This window comes from Micrasema longulum, unplaced genomic scaffold, assembly GCF_059751315.1.
Source record: "Micrasema longulum isolate JH-2025_06_02 unplaced genomic scaffold, ASM5975131v1 h1tg000006l, whole genome shotgun sequence".
Classification (NCBI taxonomy): domain Eukaryota; kingdom Metazoa; phylum Arthropoda; class Insecta; order Trichoptera; family Brachycentridae; genus Micrasema; species Micrasema longulum.
The window spans coordinates 159,475-173,232 of record NW_028277214.1 but is presented as its reverse complement, the minus strand read 5'-3'; the positions used below and the strand labels follow the sequence as shown (position 1 = coordinate 173,232).

Sequence of the window (13,758 nt, the reverse complement as noted above, 5' to 3'; positions counted from 1 at the left end):
GTACTTATTTCGGTAGTCAGATGGCAGAAGAGACCATCTGTAATTTTCAAAAATGTTCATGAGAGCTGAAATAAGAGACACAATTTCAAGACTTCAATCCACAAACTAAAAAATTTTAGTGTTATTTTTAAATTAAAAATTACCATTCTAAATAATTCTGTTTTTATTTTAAAAAAATTATGTGTATTTACCGAAATATTTACTAAAACTTTTGAAAACTAAAACACAGAAAAAAATACAGATGGTCCCCTTTGCCATCTGACTACCGATTTAGTAGCATAAAAAATATTTTTAAATTATAATTTTGAATTCTCATGAAAACGGTCCATTTCATTGGCCACACCCCTGATACGTCAAGATTCAGTTAAATTTTAAACTCTGTCTGTGACCGTTTAAATTTAAATAGAACATCTGTACGAATCTTGACGTCACAATTGTCGAGGCCAAACATGTCGCGTTTTGGTAGAGACATATTTTTTAACAATTTTATTTTAATTATAGGCTGGGGAGGAGCTAATAGGTCAAACTTAAAATCACTCTCTATTATTCAAAAAAAGATTGCAAAAATAATTCTTAAAAAGCCCAGAACTTACCCATCAAAACTAGTATTTGAAGAACTTAATATACCAACAATTGAAGAAATTTTTAATAAAGCCTCTATCTTACAAACTTTTAATGAAAAAACAATTGAAGTGCAAAATTCAAGTAACTCTAGATTTTCTAATAATTTAATTTTGCACAGATATAAAACAACAGCAGCATTAAACCATTATACGTACATAGGTAAAAAAAACTTTAATAAACTTCCGGAAAACTTAAAATCTATAAAAAATTATCAAACTTTTAAAACTAAAATTAAAAAACATTTAAAACTCACCCCTTCCTAGACTCCATACCAAAGAATGTTTATTTTTTATTTTTAATTTACCTTGTTTATTTTTAATTTTAATTTTAATTTACTTTGTTTTTAAAAAAAATTTAAAAAATGTGAAACGAACTCCCTCTCTAAACACAAGTATCTACTTTATTAGAGGTAGAAACGTTATATATAAGATGTTCTGTATATTTACCTATTTTGTATTTCAAAAATGTATTTTGTAAAAAAAAAATATTCAATAAAAAAAAAAAATTAGAAAAAGTTATGTATGAAAACATTTCTCCACAATATCCATATTGATTTTAAAAATACAATTAATTTATCTTAATCGACTTCTCATGTTTTTATTGGAATTCATCGTAAGTGATATTCCTGTATTCTTAAGATGGGTTTTGTATTTAGTAATTAAATTTTTTCACATCTGGAATAACAAAAATCGCCAGTGCTGCCAGTGAGAAAAATAAATAATTAGATGCCATTACCCACCTCGACATTCCAGCAATTAATCGGATCGGTAAGTTTGAAAATATTCGCAGGAAATAGTTTGCTTTGTTGCCGTCAGAGTGGCTGGCTTGAAAGTGAAATTTATATCGCCACATTGTTTTCTTTCGAATCATTAGAAAAACTTGGTTTCCCGCTATTTCGAGAAATAAATCTTACCTCGTGCCGGTTATAATGGAGTATTATCACGCTTCATTTAAATTAGCGAATCGTTGATTCGACAAACGTCAAGGTTATTGATATTATTTGCCTCTACCAAATCAAAAAAAATATCAAAGTATATTTTGCATGAAAAGTATTTCTTTTTTTCTGTTGAAAGCGATTAATAGCTCAATAAACTCGTTAAATATCCGATTATCCAGGTATCTTACTTTTTAAAGGAAGACGTTTTCTTCTGTAATTTTACATAAATTATCCGAAATTTTCTTTTATCTATAGGTATATAAAAACTATTGAAGATCAAAACTTCATCAATAAAAAATTTTCGTGTTTTTAACTTTTAACCATTATTATTACCTATTTAACAAAGCTAAAACAATTTACCTTTCTTGTTGTTTTGACGACCGATAGATAACATTTTAAGGAAGAGAATATGAAAGTCTAGGTATTTACATGACTTATGACGTGTCATTAAAGATGCCACATTAAACACTGTGTAAAATTCTGCTTATATATTTTTTTATTTAATGAAAAAAGTTCAACAATTTTTGAAACATTCTTTAATCATCGATCGTGAAATTAAAGAGCTGAAACCTTTATTGATGCGGGTGAGATTAATCTGATTGATCAAAAAAATATGTATGTCTTTCACCACCTATCGTATTCATAATTCGAATTTTGCATCTCATGGTGCATATGGCACTCCATTGACACATCTCGGGATTCAAACCTATGACGTCTTACATGATTCAAACGCGCTGACCAATAATCAGACCACGAGGTGGACAAAAAAGGGTAAAATAAATAAAAACAGATATTTCAAAGCATGTTTCTAGTGTGCTGTTGCACTTTTTTAAAATAGTTAGTTTGAAAACGTACACTGCACAGATAAATATCTATGTGGAATTTAGGTTGCTGAAGATTGGTTGGAGCTCCTACCCCAGCTAGAGATTGACAGAGAAGACACGAGGTTACTGTTTAACGCGTATTTATTACATGGCAAAAAAGATACAGCACTTGGTTGTGTAGCGTAAGCGTAAAGCGATGAGCTACATGCTGGAACTGAGTGACTTCGTCGAGCTGGACTGGAGTGAACTGACTGAACTTGTTGACCTGACTGGCTGGCGTAGCGTCCTATGGTCTCTTTATAGACCATCTTCCTTTGTAGTTCATTTCTTCACTGTAGGGACGATGTGAATGTACTGCAGAACGATGCTCCCGATTTATGTGCAATATTGTTGAAGTTGCATTTTAATGTTGTATTGAATTCTATGGAAAATTATGACTTTGCTTTCTTCGGTCATTACACTATTTCAGGTGAAACATTTTAGCACGTGTGTGTCATCGATTATTTACTATGAACCCTACAGATATAATGGGTATAATTTGATAATAATATGTTACACATTTACTGCATTCCTATTTCCCATCATCATCATTTCCCTTATCCGCACCAAGTGGTCCATAAGTAGCGTATCGTGATCATTTTTGTTACATAGAAGATAAGGTAAAAAGTCTTACGCTTTAAGTACTCGTCCAGGAACTGTAAAACATTGCAGTGTAGAACGACATTTATAATCAAGAGTCCATGTTTACCCTGCCAGGAATCGAACCTAGGACCTCAAGAATGATAAGCGAACGTGCTAACCACTACACAACAAGGATGAATCATCTCCACTCGATTTCCTCAGTCAGGATTTCGACCATCGAGTCTAAAACACTCATCCAGAGTTCTGGTTCTATTTCACATACTGAAATTTGTTCTTTATCCGCCTAGACAGATTAATATATGAGTAATATTATGTAACATTATAATGATGGAAAAAAGTAATTTCGTATTTCACGCCTTTTTTTTCAACTAACTATATCTCGTTCATTATTAGTTACATCGGATTTACGATACGGCGTTATAAGGGTGTGAGTGTATACTACAAATGCTTTTTTGACAGTTTGCGCTTTGTCGGTTCAGTCGAGAACTATTGCGCGTCGAGTATGGAGGTCTTAAAGAAAGAATTTCGCAGTATTTTATATTTTTACTACCTGGGCTGGTATTCCGAACGCGTTTACAGCGCGCTATAATGCGTATTTAGTACGTAAAAACGCGCTATACCGCGCTATAATTTCGATTGGAATACCAGCCCTGAAAGAGAAAAACGCGTCAAAAGCGACTAAAAAACTTTGCGGTGTATACTGGCAGTGACAGTGGTTTGAGCGATTTCGTTTAGGTGTATTAAAGGTGAATGATGCACCACGCTCTGGCAGGCCTGTCGTCGAAAATGTCGATAAAATAGATAGACCATCATGTTAGTAGTCGTAGCTTCGCCCAAGAGCTGAAAATCGATCATAAAACGGTTTTAACCCATTTGCAGAAGGCTGGATTTAAAAAAAGGTCGATGTTTGGGTGCCACACGAGCTGATTCAAAAAAACCTCATAGACCGACTTTCCATCTGCGAATCGCTGCTGAATTGCAACAAAATCGACCCATTTCTGAAACGGATGGTGACTGATGATGAAGACTGGTGGTGCGCTAGAAGCTCCGGGAGCTCGGATGGGAAGTTCTTATGCATCCACCCTATAGTACGGACCTGGCACCAAGTGACTACTACCAGTTCCTGTCTATGGCCAACGCTCATGGGGGTACAAATTTGGTGTCAATAAGGCCTGTGTAAACTGGTTGTCCGAATTTTTTGCCAATAGGGACAAGAGCTTCTACGAGAAGGGCATTATGAAGTTGAACTCTCGTTGACAACAAGTTATCAAATAGAACGGTGTATATTTTACTAAAATCGGATGATTGTTTTTAAAAAAAACACACGAAAAAGCAAAAAATACGAAACTACTTTTTCCCCAACCATATCAATACTTTACACACAATTTTGATTTTTTGCCGACAATATTGTGTTTACATCAATATAAGATCATATAAATAAAGTGAAACCGGTCTAAGATTAATTCGAAACAATAGTAGCTCGCATTGCTCGAGGCATACATGAACTTGGCATTTGCTGGAAAAAAAACACAACAGCCTATAAAGATTAAACGCAATACATATTATTTCTGCACATAATTTGAGAAAATAATACTTTACAATTTATCGGCAGCCCGCTGAGATACCTGTCCATGGCCTTTGTTTTATTGAGATCCATTTAATATGTTATTAGTTCACAAAATATAGTACTTGTATACACCTGATAAACATTATGTGGTAGTGTGTATAACTTGATCCATCATTAAAATAATAATTTAACCTGTAGCGTTCCTGGGTACACATAATCGTATGTGGACTTTATTTTTTTAATGCTGTAAATTATTGTATTACCCTGGCTATACTTTTAAACAACCTTGAGTAAAATAGTTAAGAGAAAAAGCAGCCCCTTCCATTATTTCGGCAAATTTTAATGGTTTTTTGTTTTTGTCAAAAATCGTATAGTTTGAATTACTAAAAACAGTTTTATTAAAATAAATTTCATTGTTCTGAAGTAGTTAAGTATGACATTCGATGAAAGATGAATTATTAAATTACCGGCTTTCATAACACGTATTGGAAATATTTCTTTAGTTATTTATTTAGTTAATAAATTTAGTCATTATGCAATGATTATTTATCAATTTTGCCAACACATTTAATTATGTACCTACCTACTTTAATTTAGTATTTTATCTTTATTCATACATATATATATATATATATATATATCTTTAAAGCATAATGTAATTAGACTCTGTTTTACATTTTTTTAACTAATCTTTTTTGTTAAATAAGTACCCACACGTTGAATTGGTATAACGTGAATCACTGATGATGATGATGAGAATATTTACAAAGCTTATGACCTGTCATTGGTTGAATTAATACGCCATTTAGCACACTCTTTAAACAGACAAAACCTATATTTGAACTTACATATTTCTTCATATACCTGTTGATTTATTGTGATGTAAATGCATATGAACTGTATTCTTGGAACTTCTTTCAAACTCACAAAAATCAACATAAGGGAGAATTGAAGAAATATGGTTGTTCAAACATAGACAGAACGGTGAGAAATTTTACGAAACCGATCTTTTGACTTATCTGTAATGGAGTAAAGTAAAAAACACACTTTGTGATTAGAGTAAAACTTATGTCAATATTCAGAGAAATAATTATCTATATAATTATATAATATTTAAGCTCTATTGTATAGAACTTATACGATCTAATTTTTTTGTTTGGTTTTGGTTTGTTTTTTTTTTGTATTTAAATAGTACAAACATAATAAATGAATGTCCTAATATTAACTATATCTAATTATTATTAAAACATATGCTAATTATTAACATTTCTAAACAATAGGTATACGTACACTTAAAAAGAAAACTTCTATAAAGCTAACACGAATAAGATTACTTTTTAAAACTTATCTGCTAAACACATGTTTTTTTAATCGACATTTAAATGAAATAATATTTTTTGCTCTCTTATTTCTAATGGTATTTCCTTATAAAATAACTGTACAGCTCGGTGCATCAATGAGTTCTGTGTATTTGTTTTACGAAATGGTAGTCTTACTTTATGTTTATTACTATAGGTTTAGGGTTCTAGGTTTTAGTTTAACAACCAACGTGTAATGGACGGTTTCGGTTTGCGCTCGCAATTCCCTAACGCAAGTTGCTGTAATCTGTAGCTAAGTTCATAGCCAATTATCGTAGAATAGTTTTTCTCCGTATGAGCGACTCTATTGGGTTATTACTCTTAGTGTCAATACAAGATTTCATTATTTTCATTTTATAAGAGTAGATAAAAAAATATTCATTGACTTTTTTGGTTTTCAGAAGAATGCGACATATTTTAGCAAATTCTAAAGTCCACAAGGACAATTCAGTAGACATGACAATTCTTCCGTGACTCAGCTATGTGTACAGCTTTGACCGTGCAAGACAGGACAGTGGAATAGTACAACAATTATACTGTGTTTCCAACGCGGAACGATGCGATGTGAAAATAGATAAACGACGACTTTTGTCCTGCGGAAATAGCCTGCCTATGTCTTGATCCATGGTCCTGTTCTCCGAATTTATGTTTACACTGGGACAATAAATTCAAAGCTTGGATAGGACAGTATTGTCCTGTCCTCGTGAGAGCTACTCATAAAGCTTTGACATTTCGTCTTTAAAATTATAAAATATCATATCATTATTCCACATCAACAGGCACGTCTTTATCCAAACAGATTTCTTTTTCACAAAAAAAATACCAATCGACTGTAATTAAAACCTTCGTATAGTGAAACCATGTGGGTGCTCGAATTCCATATTCTATATTTTTCATGGTTACACATAAATGTAATGTAAGTAGGTGTATTGTGTTTTTATGTTATTGTTAGGTGGAATTAAAAAATAATTCATTATTTTTCCGTACATTTTAACTAATCTTTATAAGATAAAATATGGTGACCTTACCTTCTTTTGTTGTTGCGAAAGTCTCCCCAGGCTCAGTCTGAAAAATAAATAAAAATCAATTTAGTATTTCGTCAAAAAAAGTTTTATCGTCTTTTAGAGCTTTTACAAGTTCATAAGTAGTAACAGCATTTTTCAATCATTTTTTATTTGCGATGTCAAATATTTTTGATTTATTTGGGGAAACTTAAACGTTTGTCTTTTATAATGCATTTTTTTAGTGATGAATGTTTTAGATATTTCTGTTAAAAAATATATACATACCTTTAAAAATTAGTTTCTTTTATTTATTTTGTAAATTTATTGAATAAATAAGTATACATATTTAATAACTAGAGGATTAGAAAATAAATACGGAGCGTTCTCTGGTTATAATAGTCTCCATCTAACATGGCTCAGCCTGTTTTGAAATGGATGAGATTTTTTATGTTTAAAAGTATAAGTAGTTCTATACTAATATAACAAAACAACAAAAAAAACTGCTTAATTAGAAAGTCATGGCTAATAAACCATAAGAATTTAATAAACATTATTATACAATTATAAGTTATATATACACGTGCTAAGAATATATAATATATATGTAACTAAAACATAGATAATAAAATAAAATGGATATTTAAAAAATACACAAAGCTATGTAAGAATATAAATAATATGTTTACAAAGTTATATAAACGTTTATTAGTATACATATATTTTTCCAAAAAATCTCTCGTTACACTATGTACTGTATTTATGTGCAGTTATTTTTGTGTTTAAATTTATTTTTTACTTTTTCATTATGTACATCTGTATTATTTAATTTAGTACTCAATCATATTGGCATATTATTTATAACTCCTATTTCTTACTACAGTGTAGAGTGAGTTTTTAGAAACCATATCTCAATTATCATTTCAATTAGGTATGTTTTTATATATACATTATTTTTCTATTGATTTCAATGATACTATTATTTTGTTTTTTTCAATACTACTATATTTTACTATTATACTTTTATTTTGTTGATTTCAATGATACTGTTATTTTGCATATTTGATTATGTTTGAATCTAAATTTATATAATTTATAATTAAAATTTTAATATTTGTGTCTGATTATCTTTTTTCTTTCTTTGGAATTTAATTATTTATTACTTTTACCTTTTTTCTGAATTGTTATAATATTGCATCACATGTCGTTATATTTTAATCTAATTAATTTTACCATGTATTTTTTATTGTTAATTATTATGGCTTGACACGGGTACAGCCTAAAATGCCTTAATAAGTTCACTTAAAATTAAACGAGTGTAATTTTGAATGAATAAATATATTAATTAACAAATATAAAAAAATATTTACTCCTTTATATTTGGCATTAAAATCATTTTAAATAAATATTACATTATTTTGTTTTTTACCGAAGGAGGTTGATACAAGCGGTACGATACAGTTAAATTGTCCTGCTGTGCGAGTGTTTATATTTTAAGTTTTTTTGAGCTCACTTAATGTCTGATAATTTTAAAAAACCTGCATTTATTCATTTGGTCTATTCGTAAAAAAGACTTTAATTTTATTATTTTAGTATTTATTTGATAAAACGTATAAATATTATTAAATAGGACAATTATTGTAACATCTGCAATATCTTGGTATGGATCGAGCCATTTTATGCAGATGGAGAGTTTACCACGGGATGTATTATATTAATTAAAAATACTATTTAATCGTATATTATTTGGATATGAATAATATAAGCATAATGATAAATACGATTTTGAGGTATTTTTCTTTTTACTTAAAAAATACTAAATAATACACCCAAGAACTTTTATTAGATTAAAAATTTTGTTTTGCCTGGCAAAAGCAATAAAAGGCGTAACAGTTGTGAATGAGGAGGGTCAGTGCTACTAGAAATTGTATTTTTAAAATGTACAAAAATGAACACGTCACAAGTTCTTCCGAATCAACCTGTGATAGTCTTGAAATAGATTTCCGGTTTCCAGGAAGCCAACCACTAATCAGCAGAACTCACCGATAAGAACTTGTGACATCACGGGCGGAGTAGATAATTTCAAAGTTGCAAAACTTCCATAAAATTATTTAGGGTTAATTTAATAGTCTATTAACAAATAATAATTTTAAAAACATTGAAATTCCTCATCAGAAAAAATATTACGGCGTGTTTCTAAAAACGACATCTGCCGAAGCATGTACGAAGCTCTACACACCTCTGGAAAGGTGTGATTCCTCTCTATCGACACCCGAGACACGAACCGCAGTAGTACTCGCGGTGTCCGCTTGGTGGCGCTGTCGTCCCCCAACAACACCAAGACGACCATGAAAATGGCCAAATCGCTCTTTGGTTCGAGAAAATCCTCTTGAATACCATCACTAATTTATTCCGTTCTTCGATATGTATCTACTTATGCCTCGAGCTCGGTGCACATTTGGGTTCTTTTATGCCTCTTCTTCATTTTAATGCAAATCAACCAGCAGGCATTTAGTCAAATTAACCTATTCATCGAATCACTTTTGGGCACTGAATTAAACGAAACGTTATTTTATGCGAATCACTTATTACACTTTTTTAACAAAAGACAGTAAAGTAATTATGGAATTTGGTTATTTAGGAAGTAGTTATCAACCTGGAAACAGCCACACACGATTTTCAAATAAAATAACGAAACTAATTTTATGTACATAGGTACCTAGATAAAATTTATGCAAAAATTGTCGTCATATGTAAAGCGAGGTCCATTGAACAACTTACAATTTTGCATATCGTATGGGACTCCGACAAATTAACGTATTTTACGAAAATATAGTACTATGATAATAAAATAATCATGAAAGATACTGAGATCCAGTTGTTTGATCATTAATAATATTTTATTTTCTTTATATAGGTCTTTTACCAAAACATGACAATATTGGCCAAAAACAAATTTCATATATTTACAAATTATTATAATGATAAAAATCAAAAGCAATAGTTAATGTTTTGGAAAAGTATTCCTTTTGCCACACCAAAAAGATTATGTCAAAAATTGTTTTAAGTATTACAATCGATCAAACAATCCGGCCTTAGTAAAAATAATAAATTCAGCAGTGGGAAACGTAAATCATCAAAAGACAATTATTTTTAATTTTATCAATTATGGTATTAACAATTTTCGTAATATTTAAAAATAATACGTTTTTTAAAAATCATAAAAAGTTTTTAATCCCTCGTCATCAACACCTTATTCACCCAATAATTGAACGCAATTGTGCTGAAAGCCAGTCCACAATTTTAGAAAAATTATATATTAGTGTCATCGGGTGCAGTAAGGTCAATTCTATGTTTTGCTAAAAACAGCCAGGGCCGCGATTATAAACGCTGTCTTCATCGGTACATATCGGGACGCTTTAAACTAACATCGATATTGAAGTAGGATAATGTGTATATTTGTAAAAAAAATCTAGTATTTTCTTCGGCATTCTGTAACTGAACATGTTTAGAAAAAAAAATTGTAAACGTATACTATTTTTCATAAAAAAAACTTCATTTTACTTGGTAGATAAAATTGAAGATAACCCATTAGAATACGGACCCAGGCCGCTTTTCTGTAAAAGCTCATCTTTGGTTGTGTGGTCATAATTATATTCAGTATTTTCGCAAAAGTGCTATTATCTCCGTTTCACTTTTCTATGGCTGCGGCTGAATGCTTTCTGCATAACTACATTAAATTGTTTATTGGTACACAAAATGATATGTACCGTCTTCATCTTAAATTTTAATAATTATATTGCCCCGTAGTGGTAAATTTCACGTGTCAACTTATAATTTATCTGCACGTGTGTTTTTGGTGCAATATCCGCCCGGTTTTTTCAAACCATGCTACCATCTAGAAAAAATCTGCCAAAAATTATGCATAAACCACTACAATAATATATTTATTATGGCACAGTTACACGACTAGTCTTGGCTCTAAGGTACCAGAAATTACACAAAATTTAATATAAAATTATTTTTAACACCCATTGCTTATAATCCAATCAATCAACTCCATAGGCACCTAAACCAGGCAATACTCGTAAGACAGTTGGATTAAACAGTTTTTTTTATTAGAAATAAATTCTTCTAGAATTATGATTACATTTTATTCCATAAATTAATCAGATTCAATGGTTCTTATTTAATTAATTATAGAAACAAAAAACCGACTCTTTTATTTAATAAGGTTCCGGTTGATCACTCTATCAGATGAATCTGTGTTGTTTAGTCTTCAATGTTTTTGTACCCGAGCCTTGGGAACAGTACAAGGCAACAAGAGAATATAAAATGAATACAAATACGTAATTATACGCTTACGTTAACACTGCATCTAACACGTTACGTCACTCTTATATTAAAAAGCAGATTTATGTATGAAGGTTAGAACAACATCATCAAATGACCAAAATATATTTTTTTTAATGCTTTTGTAGGAAAGCCTTTTTCGAATACATTCGTATGTGAAAAATTAATCGTTTTCTTTGCTTTTCCAACTATCTTACCTTTTGTTCATAGTAAGTAAATAAATATGTAAATAAAAATAAATATAAAACAACTTTGTTAAACCACATTTTTTTCTAAGCTACACAAACTTCTCTTTAAAGGTATAATTTACTAACAAATTATATCTTATTTTATTTTTACATTGATTACTAATTATTACGTTGAAAAATATGGAGCTAATAAGTCAAGTCTTTTTGTCATGTTGTTCTTGTAAAGGGAGGAAGTGTGAAATGAGATGGATACGATATTTAAAACTAGACAGGCGTGGACCAAAAGAAATATTGTTCATTTCGTTTTTTTAATATTTTTTATTGTGAATCGCTTTTTCAATTTTTAAAATTTTGAACTTCTTAGATTTTTTATTTTTTTCACCGTGAAGAACTTTCAATCCACTATCTTTATTAAAATGATGATTATTTTCTATCAGGAGGTTTGCGAATTCAGAAAAATATGATTATTTATCTTTTACTCTAACGTTAAAAATTCTCTTTGTTTTTCCAGTGCAGATCAAATAGCGATCAATTAAATTTCATTGGTACACGTCTGATTTATTATATTAAGGGATTTTATCTTTGTGATTTTTTAAACAATTTCCGATCTAATTAGTTGTATAGAATACAGGTTTAATGTTTGGTGGTAGGTAATTAGATAATTGTTGAAAAATTGTGCTTTATTTATTTATTTATTATACATACGGCCTAAGGCAATTACAACAGTTATATGAAAAAACATAAATACGAGAAACTGAACAAAAAAAATAAAACTTTATCTATAAACGAATCCGCATCCATTGTTTAGGTGGATTGGTTTTATTTACTGTGTTAGTAGAACTCAAATAGTTTTAATTAATTTTAATAAAATGAATCACCACAAAGTTAGTGCTTCAAATAAAAAATATATAGTATCCCCCTATGCTTTTTTTTCAAGCGTCTGAACTTTAGAATATTCCGTCTTTTGGTTGAGGTAATACGATGTTACATCACTGCGTGCAAAGGATTTTTTAACACAGCCATTTAAGAGATAAAGAAAAATGAAATAAACGAAGAGCTGCAAAATAGTGTAATCGGTAAATACCACAATTTTCTGTTTTAAAAAAAAAGGTTTTTGTATATACTCAAGATCTAAAATGAAGCTCTTGTACGTTTTTTTTAAAAATAATTTTCATGGCATGTCACCTTAAAGGTGTTTTGCCAACTTATATGATATTATAGGTAAAAAAAGAGATACCCATACATTTTGGGCAATAAATTAAAATTCGGTGTTTTTGTCAATTTTTCTAAACTTTAGGCTCTTTGCGTTCCATTTTCTGCAATTCGGGATTTTACAAAGTATTTTTTCCTTAATAAGCATGCCAATATGCAAGTTGTGTATAATCGAAAAATCTCAGTTTTCGACCCTCCCTTGTAAACAAACATACAATATTATTATGTAAATTAATTTATTTAAAAAAAATATTTATTACGCATTAATCAATGTAACGATGTCTTTGAATTGAAACGGATTCAATACCGGTTACGTTAATTTATTATTATTATCAACATTACGTTATCTTCATTTTTTCAATAAATTTCTGCAATAAACTTCCAACAACAACTTTCACTGACAAGCAGCAGTTCATATAGTGTTTTTTATTTAATAAAAAAAAACTAATTAGTTCATAGACAGGTTCATTTTATATAATATTTACATCATTATTTGACGTTGATATCTCTCTAATAAAGCACGATGCTCGGGTGCAGAATTCCTTAAATTATAAAACAATTAATAAATCAATTTAATTACTGATGGATAGATATTGATCTAATATTATAATTGATTTTTGCACAACATATAAACAAAGACTATGGCACAGCAAAAAATGTGTAACCCAACGCTCGTGGGAATGTAACATGAAAACCAAGCATAAATAAAGAATCGAAAAAATCCCTACGTGAATATGGAAGTCAGCTACCAATAGACAGAATGGCGAAAGATACATACTGTGTAAAGTAATCACTTAGCCCAGCTACAGATCGTTAGCTCCCCAAATGCCTAGACTTCTATATTCTCAACACCTTCACCTCACTAATGACAAGATGTGTATCGTTGATATCGATCCAGAATCTGTCTATAAAGATTACACCCAAAATGTTACAACCAAAGGTTACACCACTTGATTGATTGGCTTAAAACATAAAGGTAAGATGAAAAGTCTTACGCTTCATGTACCAGTCCAGTACAATGAAATATTGCAGTGTAGAACTTGCTTTAAAAT

The 13,758-nt window shown here is 30.1% G+C and overlaps 1 protein-coding gene across 7 annotated transcripts in view; it reads right to left on the bottom strand.

The window, feature by feature from the left end:
- Positions 1-13,758, bottom strand: part of chas (chascon) — a 223,328-nt gene that overhangs the window by 156,849 nt on the left and 52,721 nt on the right. For 5 of the 7 annotated variants that reach the window (XM_088225318.1, XM_088225085.1, XM_088225689.1 and 2 more), the window contains exons 2-3: positions 9,193-9,609; positions 6,981-7,017 (exon numbers count right to left, since the gene is read on the bottom strand). In XM_088225318.1, the coding sequence (XP_088081444.1) occupies positions 6,981-7,017; positions 9,193-9,303 (148 nt within the window). In that variant the 5' untranslated portion in view covers positions 9,304-9,609. The remainder of the gene's footprint in view (positions 1-6,980; positions 7,018-9,192; positions 9,610-13,758) is intronic. The other 2 variants (XM_088225395.1, XM_088225472.1) reach the window with 2 other exon arrangements.